General features: G+C 40.2%; 1 protein-coding gene across 2 annotated transcripts in view; it reads right to left on the reverse strand.

Moving 5' to 3' along the window:
• Positions 1–17202, reverse strand: part of LOC130930729 (latent-transforming growth factor beta-binding protein 2-like) — a 309203-nt gene that overhangs the window by 188895 nt on the left and 103106 nt on the right. For both annotated transcript variants that reach the window (XM_057858789.1, XM_057858788.1), the window contains exons 4-5: positions 8309–8550; positions 2639–2833 (exon numbers count right to left, since the gene is read on the reverse strand). In XM_057858789.1, the coding sequence (XP_057714772.1) occupies positions 2639–2833; positions 8309–8550 (437 nt within the window). The remainder of the gene's footprint in view (positions 1–2638; positions 2834–8308; positions 8551–17202) is intronic.

The raw sequence follows: 17202 nt of genomic DNA on the forward strand, positions 1-17202 counted from the left end.
GACAATGCTTTCCAAAGCTTGCCAACTGATGGGGGGAAAATATTATGTGATGCCTTAACATTAGCACATTATGCCTTTGTGATGTATGATTGCTACTGTGACTAAATTGTAACAACTTCTATTGTTTTTCACATTGGGTCCCATAGTTAGGAGGGAATCTCACGAGATAACTTGTTTTGCACCATAGTACGCGCTTGAGTTCCATAGTTAGGAGGGAATCTCAGGCGATAACTTAAATAAACATTCTACTTTAACCGCTGGGAGCCTCAACTGGGGGGAATCTCATACCCTTGCGGGGATGGGGAGTCTCACGAGTTCGGGTGGTGCATTTTCGTGGGGGTAGGGAGTGGCCACCCGTGTCCCCGCATCAGACGTGCCTATAAGAGTCGGGAGATTTCCCCAACTCCCCGGAAGTCCGCAAGAGGATTACGTACGGGTTGCTTGGCTTTGTTCCTTCGCCGCTTTGCCGGAGCGTTTGGCTCCCCGCTCATTTGTCAACGGTAAGCGATTTTCATTGTTGAGGAAGAGTTTGTTGTGCTGCAACGGTAACGCGGGGATTCTGGGATTGACAAACTAGATCTAACGTCATCGTTACCACTTGTTCTTGTTTTGATACTTGTTGTTTGCTCTTGTGGGATTGTAATCAATAAATCTCATTTATTCTGCATTTTCTAACCAATAAACATCGTCTATTGAGCAAAAGTGTGCTGGTTGCTGACTCACCGCGAACCTGGAAATTTCGGAAAACACTAACATTTCTGTGTTTGCTACACCTGAATGCTAGCCTTGTTCCCATCCCCCACTCTCAGCCAGCAAGAATGCTGCTTCCATCTTGAGGACGGTAGACGCTTTGAAGGTGATGGGAGGAGTAGGGGGACGAGGCTACCTGAATGCACCCCCTGGATAGATGCGATGGAAGTGATTGTGATTGGAAGAGGGTTAGAGTCATGTGTCATGGTAAGCCAATCAGAGCCGGTGTTTTCACACACAAACTGGAACAGCGCGTGTGGCAAACGCACACACACAAAACAGATGCAGAGGGATATGATGGCAAAGCATTCAGAGGAAAATTTGTCCTTTACGAGGTGGTGATATAAACACTATTTCAAGTCAAAATACTTGAAGTACAGTAGGCTATGTCTACTTGACCAGTTGTCTCAGGTTGTGAGAGTTAGATTTTTATTAAACTCACTTTATATTGTTTACTGCTGATTGTTATTTTACTATATTGTTTACTGTTTATTTTTGTTGCACTTCAAGAGTAGGATAAATATGTTGCTGGTGAGGTGTAATAAATATTACAAGGTTCTATAACACAACTACCTGTCTGTTCTTCTTTATTCGACTGACTCGAATACTGCTCAGAAAATTTCAAATTCTTTGACATACAGTACAACAAGTTCTTTTTAAAGTCCTTGGTAACTAGTTACTTTTACTATAGAGTAATTCAGTTACTAACTCAGTTACTTCTTGGAAGAAGCAGTGAGTAACTATAACTACGTTTTTAAAGTAACGTGTCCAACACTGCTTGGAACTAGGGTTGTTCCGATCATGTTTTTTTGCTCCCGATCCCGATCGTTTTAGTTTGAGTATCTGCCGATCTCGATAATTCCCGATCCGATTGCTTTTTTTTTTTCCTCCCGATTCAATTCCAATCATTCACGATAATTTTTCCCAATCATATACATTTTGGCAATGCATAAAGAAAAAAATGAACAAAACTCGGACGAATATATACATTTAACATAAAGTACATAAGTACTGTATTTGTTTATTATGACAATAAATCCTCAAGATGGTATTTACATTATTAACATTCTTTCTGTGAGAGGGATCCACGGATAGAAAGACTTGTGACTTTGTATATTGTGACTAAATATTGCCATCTAGTGTATTTGTTGAGCTTTCAGTAAATGATACTGCAGCCATTCAACCCAAATGCATGATGGGAAGTGGACCCATGACTGTGCGTAGTGCTACCAATTGATATATCTTCTCTTCGTTGGGAAATAACATGAGGTGTTAAGAAAAATATCAAATGCTACCTTGCTTCCCATGATATTTCTAATCGTAGGGAGAGGGATTGTAAGGCTTTAGCCTATTAAAAACAGGCTCCAAAGGCTGCCAAAATACACTCTACTCATTTTACGCTGCCTTTTATCGCTCTAAATGGGTATAACGGCGCCATTACAGATTGAGCGCGACAATGCGTGAGTGGGTCGTGCAACGCATGCATTAATTGCGTTAAATATTTAACGTGCTACATTTTTTAAAAATTAATTACCGCCGTTATTGGTACCTTAAGCCTAAACTAAAGACTCTGGATGAGTGTAACATATTATGTCTGTAACGTTGAATACATTTAGAAAACGATTTAATTAAAAAATATAAATATTAAAAAAAAGGCATGGCCGATATTTTTTTGCCGATTCCGATACTTTGAAAATGACGTGATCGGACCCGATCGATCGGCATCCCGACATGTCTACTTGGAACCCATTTTGTCAGTCTCACCCTGTAAAAAATGGCTAAGAATGGAGATGTAGGGACTGTGTGCGAATCAGAAACCAGGCAAGGGAAAGTGGAGAAGCAAGAAGAAGTGGTAAAAACGGCAGAGGGCCCAGAAGTCAACACTCACAGAGTCTGAAGCCAGGCGTCTTTGGCTGCTGCTGCAGCTGTTGCTGCTGCTGCTGCTGCGAAGTCTCACTGTACACAGTGGTCACGTCCCCTTTCTCGCAGCTATTGTAGCAGCGCCCGTTGCTGCACACGCGACGGCACGTGGTAGGCGTGAAGACGATCTTTATGCGGTCCAGGCTGGAGGTGAGGTTGGCCCCTGGAAAGCAAACGCACAGCCGGTTGAGAAGGAGCAACATCAGTAGTAGACTGGAGTCGAGCTCCATGCCTCTTCCTTCTGCCTCACTGTGACACTCTACTCATCTCTTGGCGAAGAAACGGGCAGTTTATAAGCGCGCGAGGGCGTATGTAGATAATCGCCGCTGGCACGATGGAAGTGAATGAGCAACGGCATTGCAAGCCAGCAAACACGGCAGATCGGTGGCGAGTCTCCAGCACCTTTATCTTTGCGAGAGGGTGTTTCAGATGGGTGTATGAGTGAGAGGGGTAAAGAGAGGTGAGGGCGACAGAATGTTGAGTTCAAATGAGCTGCCTGTTACTGTGGTGCACACGATGGTTATACAGTGGGATGAAAAAGTATCTGAACCTTTCGGAGTTTCTCACATTTCTGCTTAAAATCACCATCAAATGTGATCTGATCTTTGTCAAAATCACACAGATGAATAGGGCTGCAGCTATCGAATATCGAATATTTGAGTCTAGGGCTGCAGCTATCGAATATTTTAGTAATCGAGTAATCGACTGAAAATTCTATCGATTAATCGAGTAATCGGATAAAACATTTTTTTTTTTTTAGGTAAAGAACAATTATACATATACATGAGAAAAAAATATATTCAATCCAATATTGAACCATTTTCAGTCAATCAATGTCTTTATTTTCGATGTACATTTTGAAAACAGCCAACAATTGAATCTAAGATGTGACTAGAAAAAAAATTCACTGCTTTCTCTCAAAAAACGTCTAGACCTTATATATAAAAAAACAAACAACATATTTCTTACCTAAAAATGTAATTACGCTTCATAACACACATCACTTGAAAGCTACATGTTTTTCCCGCGTGTTTCAATTAAGTTTCCATTTGTGTCAAGCTATTTTTAAGTTAAGTTTTTAGTTAGTCTAAACTGTAAGTACTGGCAGGATTTTGAGTTTTTGCAGTGTTCAAAATAAATGTATGATACCTGCTGTATTGGAGCACATTTATTTAGCAATGACTACTGAGCTAAAACTGACAGTTTGCTTTATTATGTTTTAATTTTACACCCTCATCACTCTACAGCGCTGTGTTTTTACAGATTAAATAAAGCCTGTATGTAAGACACGTTAGCCACGCGTCGACAGTGTTCATAATCAATGGAAACCTAGCCCTCCGAAGGGCTAACGTTACGTGAGCATGTGACAGTAACGTTGTATTTATTAGCGATGAGAAGTCTACTGCTTAAAGATGGCGGCTGTTTACTAACGCTGGCCAGACGCGGCCGAGTCTGTCATTTCGCATCTAGTCCTAAATGCATGCAATATCTATGAGACGCATCGGACACTACCTGCTACCAAACTAGCATCATGCGGGCGTAGTTTTTAGCAACGTCGGCTGCAGTAAGTTTTTTTTTTCTTTTTATTGCTTCTTCCTCTACGCACGTGACGTCAACACATTGTCCCGCATTAAAAGTAGTCCGGGATAAACGGGATGCTTAGAGCTGGCAAAATTAAACAATTCCTCGAGGTGAATAAAATTACTCGGATCAGTTTTTAAACTCGAGTTACTCGAGTTGCTCGAGTATTCGTTTCAGCTCTGTTTGAGTCATCGAGTATTCTACAGAAAATTCCATCCAGGGCTAACGTTACGTTAGCAAGGTAGGGTAACATTAATCTGATTTATTAGAGCAGGGAAGTCTACTGCTTTAAGATGGCGGCTGTTTACTAACGCCGCCGAGTCTGTCATTTCGCAGCTAGTTCTATATGCATGTGATATCTATGAGACTCATAAGATGCTACCACCGTAGCATCATGTGGACGTAGTTTGTAGCAACGTTGGCGTAATTTGTAGTGGCTGTCGGCTGCAGTCAGGTATTTTTGCTTCTTCCTCTACGGATGAGACGTCAGCGCATAGTGAGCATTAAAAGTGGTCAAGGCAAAACGTCATGCTTAAAGCTGGCAAAATGAAACAATTCTTCGAGGCGGAGAAAATGTCTGGATCAACTTTTCAAATTGAGTTTAGAGCTGAAACGAATACTCGAGCAACTCGAGTAACTCGAGTTTAAAAACTGATCCGAGTAATTTTATTCACCTCGAGTAATCGTTTCTTTTGACAGCTCTAAGCATCACGTTTTGCTCGGACTACTTTTAATGTGGGACAACGCGCTAATGTCACGTGCGTAGAGGAAGAAGCAAAAAAAAAAAAAAAACTTACTGCAGCTGACAGCCGCTACAAATGATGCTGACGTTGCTAAATGCTAGCCCGCACGATGCTATGTTGGTAGCAGGTAGCGTCTGATGAGTCTCATAGAGGTCACATGTATGTTGAACTAGATGCGAAATGACAGACTCGGCCGCGTCTGGGCAGCGTTAGTAAACAGCCGCCATCTTAAAGCAGTAGAGCGCTAAGCGCTAATAAAGAGCGCTAAGCGCTAATAAATAAGATTAATGTTACTGTCACTACTCGCTCACGTAATGTTAGCCCTGCGGAGGGCTAGGTTTCTATTAATTATGACCACTGTCGATGCGTGGCTCACGTGTCTTACATACAGGCTTTAACATGACATAGCGTTGTGGAGTGATGAGGGTGTAAAATAAAAACCTAATAATGCTAACTATCAATTTTAGCTCAGTAGTCATTATTGGATAAAACACCAAGTAGCACTGGTCCTTAATGTGCTCCAATACAGCCTGTATCATAGATTTATTTTGAACACTGCAAAAACTCAAAATCCTATCAGGACTTACAGTTTAGACGAACTTAAAACTTAACTAGAAATTAAAAATGGCTTGACACAAATAAAAATTCAATTGAAACCAGGGGTGTCAAACGATTAAAATTTTTAATCGAGTTAATTACAGCTTAAAAATTAATTAATCGCAATTCAAACCATCTATAAAATATGCCACATTTTTCTGTAAATTATTGTTTGAATGGAAAGATAAGACTCAAGATGAATATATAAATTCAACATACGGTACATAAGGACTGTATTTGTTTATTATAACAATAAATCAACAAAATGGCATTAACATTATTAACATTCTGTTAAAGCGATCCATAGATAGAAAGACTTGTAGTTCTTAAAAGATAAATGTTAGTACAAGTTATAGAAATTTTATATTAAAACCCCTCTCAATGTTTTCGTTTTAATAAAATTTGTAAAATTTTCCATCAGAAAATAAACTAGTAGCCCACCATTGTTGGTGTCAATAATTACTTACACAATGCTCATGGGTGCTGAAGCCTATAAAATCAGTCGCACCCAAGCGCCAGCAGAGTGCAGCAAAACTCCATAAAACACAATTAACAAGTGGGCATTTCACTGTACTGTCATTTAAATCTGTCTGAGCGGGGCATGTGCGATAATTGCGTCAAATATTTTAACGTGATTAATTTAAAAAGTTAATTACCGCCCGTTAACGCGATAATTTTGACTGCCCTAATACATATATATATATATATATATATATATAAATATATTAGAGCTGTCCCGACTAGTCGACATAGTCGACGTCATCAATGACGTAAATCCGTCGACGAGCACAACATCCCGTCGACGGTTAATGAAGGGTTAAAAAAATATATGCGTGGAAAGTTAGAATGTCGGATGCTCTGTTTGCAAGCGGGGAAAGCGGCACAAAGCCAAAAAAAGCGCACCAGAGTGTCCAAAACATTGACTTATTTCAAAGAAACTAAGGAGAGTACACTCTTCTGTCCTGTCTCTTCAGTGCCAAGCTTGGCTGCACGTCGGCCGTGAATAAACACCCAAAGCGCCGTCACCCAGTTTGTAATTTTTTTTTTTTTATTCTCCATTTTTTGTACACCAGAGGGTGCTGTCGCCTTACTAAATAATAATGTTTCATTGACAATGGGCCTATAAGTGCTATTAGTATTGTTCTTAATGCTAATTGAAAGATTTATTTCATGTTATGGTTTATTTTATGGTATAGAAAATTATATGAGGTTAAAAGGTCATAAATATATACAGTATATACAGTGATTGCACTCAAGGGAGAGACTGTCAATGATAAGGTAATAAGGTAAAGGCAATTCATATAGGCAATTCATTGATATATAAATAAGGTTTAAAAGGAAAAAAGTGAAAAGTTTTTGTTAATTTCTAATTGTGTTGCTTTATTTGTGTGCACCGTAGCTCTTACAGTGTGTTTACATCAAGGATGGAATAAAAGTTGTAAACCATCAGTTTAAGAGACCATCTTTTCAATCGGGATGCTACACTAGTTAATTCTATCAGCATTTGAACTCATTGTTTATTTGTGATTTATTATTGTTATTTACGTGTTTATTTGTACTTTAATAAATGATTTGAGTGTTCCAATATGTTTTTTGTGAATTGATAAGCGTCAACAAAAATTTCATTGCTAAATTAGTTTAAAAAAAAAAAAAAAAAAAATTAATGATTAGATTAGTCGACTAATCGTAAAAATAGTCGGCTGACTAATCGGGAGAAAATTAGTCGTTTGGGACAGCCCTAAAATATATACATAATATAATGAAAATTTATAGGGAAACACAGCACTGACCTGCTTACTATAATCAATGACTGCACTACTGTTAGTTACTTTATATTATAAAATATTATTGTGAATATATATATAGTAGTATACTATGAAATTAATACTATATATTTAATTTTTGTTACCATATCTATGTGTGCCTTTCATTCAAAATAATTGTGTTAAAATTTCAGTGTGCCCTCTGCTTTATCTATTTTCAGTTTAAAACAAAAGTTGAACAGTTTTTCCCCTTACCCAAAAAATGGGGAATGCGCACCAGAATGAGCATCTGAACTCACACAAAGTATTCTGAAAATGATTGTCCGGGACATTGCAATTCATTGTAACATTTAGAACAATATAGACATACCACAAAAAGCGTAAGAATTGTTTTGACTCCTGTTAAAAAGGTGAAGTCACAGTGTTTACATTTTTTTTGCACTAGTTAATGCCATCAGCATTCGAACTCATTGTTCGTGATTTACTATCGATATTTATGTTATTTATTTATACAAAAATTTCATTATTAAATTAGTAAAAAAACAAAAAAAAAAATCTAAATTAGATTCGTCGACTAATCGTAAAAATAGCTGGCTGACTAATCAAGAGGAAATTAGTCGTTTGGGACAGCCCTAATTATTTAAGGGGGGAGCGTTAAGGACGCCAATTATGTGTTTAACTCAGTTCACACTTCAGCATGCAGATGAGCGGCAGAGTTGACCACAAGCGTGAAGTTTGCCTGGGACGCTGCCAATATTTTTTTTTCCTTCTTGTGGCCTATGTTCCAGTTCGCCGTGACACAGCAGGATTTGTCAAAATGTATTTTGACCTCAGTACTGTTGTTTGTTTTGACGTGACAATGCTGGGCGCAAATGTCAAGTGTGCATGTACAGTGAGAGAAGATTTATGACATTCATTTCCCAGTGTACACACAGTGTGTTTTTTTTTTTTTACCTGCTGGTGATAATGCATTGTTGAATTGTCCGTAAAGTTGGTTGTTAGCGGTTGTCCTGTGACCGTTGAAGTAGCGCACGTTGTCATGCCCGTGGAAGTTCCTGTGCTCATTTCCGTGGGCGTTGCCGCCGGGCAATGCGTTGGAAGTGATCGGCCCAGAGGATGACGGATAACGCTTGACGGTACGGGAGGTCCCGGTTAGCTGAGGGGAGGATTCAGGGGGTCCCCGTCTCACTTGGGTCCTGTCAGTCACATCATCACAAGACCACAAACATATTACCTCAGAGCAAAGCGAATGTCCCGCACATATACACTCCATCAGCGATGCGTGTGCATCAGCGTGAAATCGGTTTAAGCTTGGTGAGCCTGCGCAACAGAAAAAAAAATATTCCTAAGAGATAAGCATGGTGTCTTAGGTCATAACTCTGCTTAATTAATAAATTTGTAGAAATTAAATCTATAATAAAAGCATAACTAACATCTGCTGCAGGTCAAGAAGCCGGGACCCTTACTCATCCAAAAAGATTCTTTTTGATGACACAACAGAGATTTGGTAAGAAAAGATAATTCATCACTTGTATGAAAACACAATCAGGGAAAAATTAGCCCGGTCCCAGATTCCCAGAGAAAACAATCTTGCCATAAGGCCTACATTAGCTTGCCCAGCAGCTATTTAGTCTGCTTGACTAGATTATGAACTTGTCTCGACTGGAACAACATCTTGAGTGATAAACAGGGCCGCAGGAAGTATTAAAACTAGGGTCGAAGAACAAAGCTTGACCCGGGAACACTTTTTTTTTCTTTTGCCAGCCAGCAATTGATTTGGGTCAATTACTCGTGCGACCTGGAAGCTGAGCTCATGTGAGCGACTTGTGGGAGTCGCGTGCCTCAGACAGACAGGCAGACAGTCCCACCTGGGAGGCGAAGGCTTAGGAAGTTTTCTTGGCCTATTCTGACATTCATCCTTGCAAAAACACACCTGGTTCCTACTTACTGTATATCAGACTGTTAATAGAGCAAGATACAGACGATCAGACCAAAGCAGAATCAAGGGGTTCTGCTAAAGCAGTACTTCTCAAATGGTGGGGCGCGCCCCCCTAGGGGGGCGCAGAGCGATGCCAGGGGGGGCGCGAGTGACCTCGGGGAACATGCTTTTATTTTTTTTATTTTTTTTGCCGTACTAGAATAAAGTGTACTTGCACATCCACTCCGTGGGTGGCAGTGGCGCTCTCATTTTCAAAGTGCGTGCAGTATTTTTGAAGCAAGCAAGAGCACACGGAAGAGACTCATGCAGAGCTGGACTCACGCAGCGACCCACTGTCTTCTTCGGTTCTCACGCGTCCGGCCGAGAAGTGCCGTTTTCGGCTTGGGATCGTCACGACCACCGCCCTCACCTACGGTTCTACCTCGGCCGCCGAGAATGCGCTTTTTTCGGGCCGTTTGCCTTTGACTTTTAATATAGTGGGAAATGAGGAAAGACCACTGTTTACTGAGTCTAAAAATGATTATAGCGGAGAAGCCAAATCAGTTAAGACGCCACTTAAAGACATTCGACCTCAATCTCATTGATAAGCCGCTTGATTGTTTTTCAGCGAAAATGTGCCGAATATTGCCAATTGTCACAATCGTCCCGCTTTGTCAGTGTTATATCAGTAAACCAGTGAGCACTGTGGTGAATCAGCGAAAATAAAAACTTTCCTTCTGTCCAAAGACTCCCCCCCCCCCCCCCCCCCCCTTCTATTCAGTTTTGTTTTTCGGTCAAATTTTTTGGCACGTTGTCCTGAAGAGTAAATGTTTCTAATCAATTTGAATTTGTTATTATTTACTGATTTTATTACATTTTATTTTTCAGTATCAAATGGTCAAAAATGTACCTTGAGTGTATTTTTACAGTTTGGATGTGACTTTTTTTTTTTTTTTTTTTTAACTTCAGGCAAATTGATGCGCGTTAAGTCTTTTCTGTTACAAGCAACACAATGTTAAAAAAGTTATACTTTATTATAAGTTGATCTATGTTACTTTTTTTCTTTAATAGAAAAAAAAGGACACAATGTTAGGCTGAGGCGTACTTATAATAGTAATATAGACGAATGATACTATTTACAGTGGTGGCAGAGAGTTGGGGGGGGGGGGCGCGAAACATTTACGTCTTCCTTGGGGGGGCGTAACAGAAAATAATTGAGAAGCACTGTGCTAAAGTGACCTTGTAAGGTAATCTACATATACAGTCATCCCATGTTTTTCACAGTCAATGGGGACCAGAACCCGCCGCATTAAGTGAAAAACCGCAAAGCGCCCCACCCATCCAAAAAAACAACAACTTTATTTAATTTTTTTGTGTGCTCACTGTATTAATTCAGGTTTAGCATTGTAAATAGATTAATATACACTACGGTACACAAAAAAAAAATGGGGTGTTGAACTGACGTAAAACAATTATGGAACGAATTTGCACCTGATAATATTGCTTTCCTTCAGCATTTAGCAATTGGGTCATTTTAACATACAGCACACATGTCTAGCCAACATTAGGCCCTCATGTTGAGCGAACATAACGCACTCTTGTTGAGCCAACATAAGGCACTCATGTTCACCCCAAAAAACATGTTGAACCGACATTAAAGAAATACATAATTCGCACCTGATTAAATTGCTCTCCTTCAGTATTTAGCAATTGTGTTCTTTTTAACATAAAGCACACATGTTGAGCCAACATAAGGCACAACTACGGCTGTCAAATTTATCGTGTTAATGGGTGGTAATTAATTTTTTTAACTAATCACGTTAAAATTAGGGCTGTCAAACGATTAAAATTTTTAATCGAGTTAATTACAGCTTAAAAATTAATTAATCATAATTAATCGCAATTAATCGCAATTCAAACCATCTATAAAATATGCCATATTTTTCTGTAAATTATATATATATATTCTGTAAAATAAATTGTTGGAATGGAAAGATAAGACACAAGATGGATATATCCAGTGGGGAGAACAAGTATTTGATACACTGCCAATGAGAAAACCCATTGGCAGCGTATCAAATACTTTGTTCTCCCCACTGTACATTCAGCATACGGTACATAAGGACTGTAGTGGGTATTTCACTCTACTGTCATTTAAATCTGTCAATGCTGTCCTCACTCCGAAGCATCTACTTTTTCCAAAGCTAGACAGCTAGTGAACGACGCCTTAATAATCAGACTTCTTCCTTTTTCATCTGATTTATTAATAAAATAGCCTCAAACCATTGTCCTCTTTAGACCGTCATAAAACTACAAAGATAAAAGTACACAAGCATTGCATTAGCAACAACGTTAGCTTAGCACGCTATACAGGTTCACTAAACATAAACAAAAAAGCGTCTCATACAAAAAATAGAACATTTCGCTCACTAACATAATATGTACATTCTTAACAACAACCATACTTACGAACAAATCTTGTCCAAGGATCATATAAGCACAACATTACAACGCAGGCGTCAGCCCGAAATGTCGTGCAGCCATATTGAACTGGCAAGAAAAAAATAAACCATGTCGCAAAGTGACCACAAGAGTTCGCTGTTAGATAGCACAAAAAGACTTGCTGTAAACTTACCAAAAGGCAGAATACTGTCTGAGCGGGACATGTGCGTTAATTGCGTCAAATATTTTAACGTGATTAATTTAAAAAGTTGATTACCGCGCGTTAACGCGATAATTTTGACAGCCCTAGTTAAAATATTTAACGCATACACGGAACGACTCACTCACGCATTGCCGCAAACAGACTACTATGGCGCCGTTTTACGTATATACAGAGCTAAGAGGCAGTGACAAGTGAGTGGAGTGGATACAAGCATTCATTTGGACCGTGCTTTTAATTGCCAAAAGCTTTGACATCTTTTTCACAACAATTATAACTATTGAAGCGAGCGACGTGGGGAAGGACGACAGGAGATGATCTTTTTCTTAACACCCTGCATTGTACACAACACAGCCAAGATATAGCCTTTGCAGCCACCACACACAGCCATGGTTGTCCCACTTCCCATCATGCATTTGGGCAGAACAGTTAATTCACTACAGTATCATTTACTGAAAGCTCAACAAATACACGACATAGCAATATTCAGTCACAATATATAAACTCACATTTATCCTTTAAGAATCTATCCGTGGATCCCTTTCACAGACAGAATATTAATAATGTGAATGCCATCTTGTGGATTTATTGTTATAATAAACAAATACAGTACTTATGTACAATATGTTGAATGTATATATCCGTCTTATCTTTCCATTCCAACAATAATTTACAAAAAAATATGGCATATTTTAAAGATGGTTTGAATTGTGACTAATTACGATTAATTAATTTCTAAGCTGTGATCAACTCGATTAAAAATTTTAATCGTTTGACAGCCCTAATTTTAACGTAAATGGCAGTCAATGGCATCAATTTATATATGCCTCAATGGAATCCAGTACATTGGCATCAATAGTAGCGACATTCATGATAGTCAATGGCATGGACGCACATAGCTGTCAGTGGTATTGACTTACTTAGGCGCCAGTTCAATGTCAATGGGCTGTAATGGTAAGTGGTCAAAAATCACAACCAGCTCAACAAGCTCAATCTTGGTCTCATCTGACCAAAGCACACGGTGCCGGTTGAAGCCTGTGTGTATTTTTGTGTGAGACCAAGATTGAGCTTTTTGGCAACAAACACTCTAAGTGGGTCTTGCGTGCAACGAAAGTTGCGCATGCTGAAAAGCACCTCATACCCACTGTCAAGTATGGGGGTGGGTCAGTGATGCTGTGGGGCTGTTTCGCTTCCAAAGGCCCTGGGAACCTTGTTGGGATGCATGGCATCATGAATGCTTTGAAATCCAGGACATTTTAAATCAAAATCTGTTGCCCTCTGCCCGAAAGCTGAAAATGGGTCGTCACTGGGTCTTTCAGCAAGACAATGACCCTAAACATATGGCCAAATCTACACAGAAATGGTTCACCAGACACAAAATCAAGCTCCTCCCATGGCCATCTCAGTCCCCAGACCTTGTTTTGTTGGCAAAAGGGGGTTGTACAAAGTATAGACCCTACCCACCGACGTCACAAAATCACGTGATCGCTGTATTGTTCCGCCCCCTTGTCCGTCATTTTGTGTCTGTATTATCAATGGTCTCAATTGATCGAGCAATTTATAATGCATTTCATGGAAGACCCGGTGCTTTCGGATGCCGTAAACTCACTGGATGCGTTGCATAAAAGGCGTTATGTGGAAAAGCTTCAGTTTATCCATTCGCCAGATCCATATTTGATGCCTAAATCGATGTTTTTCGACCCGCTGTCTTTGCCGTATTTGCCTGACATCTGCTAGCTACCCTGATATTTACAACTATCTTGTCCACACAAAATCAGCCTATTCTCACGAAAGTTTGAAAAACTTTAAGAGCTTGGAGGCTTATAAATACTTTGTTGCCGGTTGGGTGAAACAGGTCCTCGTCCACGAAAATTCGGCAGGAATCTATCTTGTGCTTGGAAAGGTGAGTTACGAAATTTTCAATTCAAAATCTTTTGTTCTTGCAAACATCCACTGTCAAGTCTAATGTATTTCATGTCATTTGTCAATGGAGCTAGGGCTTTTAATGTTTATATGGTTTAGCGATAGCACTCTCACTACATACATACGTGTATGTTGTCGGCGATTAGCCTAGCAATGATCTTAATTGTGGTTGTCAGCCCAAAACCCTCTAAATATATATTAAATGCATCTTACCAGATATAAAATGACTACTACATAATCTGTGGTAATCGTTTGGAGCCCAGTTTTCTCGTCGAATTGCTGCAGCCCATCTCGCTCTCCTCTCCGGGTCTCTTGGAATCCGGTAGAACTTCAAGTCTCTCCGTCTATCTTCTCTGTTATTGCAACCGACTGCCACACACGCCTTCACCATTTTGATTATTAATGTTAACAAGCAGAAAAACATGCCGTAAATAGGAGGAATGTACGTAGCCGTAACAGGTAAACACAATGTGTTGACGGACAATTGGGCGGCACCAGTCAGGAGGGCGGAGTTGTGACGTCACGTGGGTAGGGTCTATTAACACCAGGGGTGCTCATAATTGTGACACGCATTATTTGATGTCAAATAATTTTTTCTTTATGTGGGATTTATTCCCCACTGAATGACTGCACTTGTATTGAAGGTTGGATTTTTCTCTTTTTTTCCATTAAGGTCCCATATTATTTGAATAAAAAAATATTTATATTAGAATCTAAAAAACACATCATTTTTAAGGGGTGCCAATAATTATGGAGGGCACTGTATATGATGCTGCGGCATTAACCTTACATTGACTGGGTGGTCTAAGACTTCTGCTAAGCACTATACATGACTTTTATTTGAGTGACAATAAGAATGCAGATATTTGTTTAACTAGTTCTTAACTAGGAATCCTTTGTGTTGATATGCAGACCACAGTCTTGGCAGAGGTCTGCGCTTCACTTTGTACTGACATGTGCTTCGGAGCCAAACACCATGTATTTATGCAGTGAATCAGCTCCCAACAGACACAACAATAACTAGATAAATAAACACATTATATAAAACGCGTGAACACACACGCGCACGCAACATTCCAAGCTGTGACAAATGTAACGCAAGTCAATGCATGACTCTTTTGCAATCAAAGCGGGCCAGAAAGAACCTCCCTGCTGTCGGCGGGACTAAGAAATTAAAGGAAAACGGAAACGAGAGACAAACTTTTGTTATTGTCCTCTCGCGTCATCTTTTGAAAAGGCAACCGACTGTAGTTGACAGCTGCTGACCTAGATCCGGGACCTCGGGGCGGCTCCCATGGATTTGGATGTGACACTGGGAAACACAAGGTGCTGCTGTCAAGGTGGGAACGCCAGAGAAGGCGGAACGCAAACACTGCGCTGATGTCCCATCCAAATCATGATCAGCTTTTTCCATCGCTTACAATGATACCTGGCTCACACGCATCCTGTCTCTCTTCCTGGGCTTAGCCAGATGTTACTCCGCCTGTCAATGACTTCCAATGGCGAAGCGACTTCCTTCCAACATGAGCTCACAGCTGCCCCTATGCTTGCAGATCAGGGGCCACTGAAAGCCAGCGCAACTCTGCGTGCTTGATGTCATCATCAGGAGGAACTTACTCTTCCCCCACCTAGTTCTGGGTGACTTGAACGCAATCTTTCATAAAGTCAGACCTGAGCCAGGATTACACTGAACAGAATTTTTTAAAGACGCGTGGAAAAATGTTTGAGATTTCAAATGAAGGCCATGCATGTTGAATGAAATCCCTGATGAGCCTGATGAATAAAGTGCTAAATGTGAGCACAGTTCTCAGATGGAGAACGGGATTATCTGGATCTACGTCTACTGGAAGTAAAACAAGCTCACGTTTCCGAGCAGCTACGGTCAATTACACCAAACAGAAGATGCTACAGTGCCTTGCAAAAGTATTCGGCCCCCTTGGACCTTGCAACCTTTCGCCACATTTCAGGATTCAAACATAAAGATATAAAATTTTAATTTTTTGTCAAGAATCAACAACAAGTGGGAAACAATCGTGAAGTGGAACAAAATTTATTGGATAATTTAAACTTTTTTAACAAATAAAAAACTGAAAAGTGGGGCGTGCAATATTATTGCGTTAATACTTTGTAGCGCCACCTTTTGCTCCAATTACAGCTGCAAGTCGCTTGGGGTATGTTTCTATCAGTTTTGCACATCGAGAGACTGACATTCTTGCCCATTCTTCCTTGCAAAACAGCTCGAGCTCAGTGAGGTTGGATGGAGAGTGTTTGTGAACAGCAGTCTTCAGCTCTTTCCACAGATTCTCGATTGGATTCAGGTCTGGACTTTGACTTGGCCATTCTAACACCTGGATACGTTTATTTTTAAACCATTCCATTGTAGATTTGGCTTTATGTTTTGGATCATTGTCCTGCTGGAAGATAAATCTCCGTCCCAGTCTCAGGTCTTGTGCAGATACCAACAGGTTTTCTTCCAGAATGTTCCTGTATTTGGCTGCATCCATCTTCCCGTCAATTTTATCCATCTTCCCTGTCCCTGCTGAAGAAAAGCAGGCCCAAACCATGATGCTGCCACCACCATGTTTGACGGTGGGGATGGTGTGTTCAGGGTGATGAGCTGTGTTGCTTTTACGCCAAACATATCGTTTTGCATTGTGGCCAAAAAGTTCAATTTTGGTTTCATCTGACCAGAGCACCTTCTTCCACATGTTTGGTGTGTCTCCCAGGTGGCTTGTGGCAAACTTTAAACGAGACTTTTTATGGATATCTTTGAGAAATGGCTTTCTTCTTGCCACTCTTCCATAAAGGCCAGATTTGTGCAGTGTACGACTGATTGTTGTCCTATGGACAGACTCTCCCACCTCAGCTGTAGATCTCTGCAGTTCATCCAGAGTGATCATGGGCCTCTTGGCTGCATCTCTGATCAGTTTTCTCCTTGTTTGAGAAGAAAGTTTGGAAGGACGGCCGGGTCTTGGTAGATTTGCAGTGGTCTGATGCTCCTTCCATTCCAATATGATGGCTTGTACAGTGCTCCTTGAGATGTTTAAAGCTTGGGAAATCTTTTTGTATCCAAATCCGGCTTTAAACTTCTCCACAACAGTATCTCGGACCTGCCTGGTGTGTTCCTTGGTTTTCATAATGCTCTCTGCACTTTAAACAGAACCCTGAGACTATCACAGAGCAGGTGCATTTATACGGAGACTTGATTACACACCGGTGGATTCTATTTATCATCATCGGTCATTTAGGACAACATTGGATCATTCAGAGATCCTCACTGAACTTCTGGAGTGAGTTTGCTGCACTGAAAGTAAAGGGGCCGAATAATATTGCACGCCCCACTTT

The sequence above is a fragment of the Corythoichthys intestinalis genome, chromosome 15 (genome assembly GCF_030265065.1).
Source record: "Corythoichthys intestinalis isolate RoL2023-P3 chromosome 15, ASM3026506v1, whole genome shotgun sequence".
NCBI lineage: Eukaryota > Metazoa > Chordata > Actinopteri > Syngnathiformes > Syngnathidae > Corythoichthys > Corythoichthys intestinalis.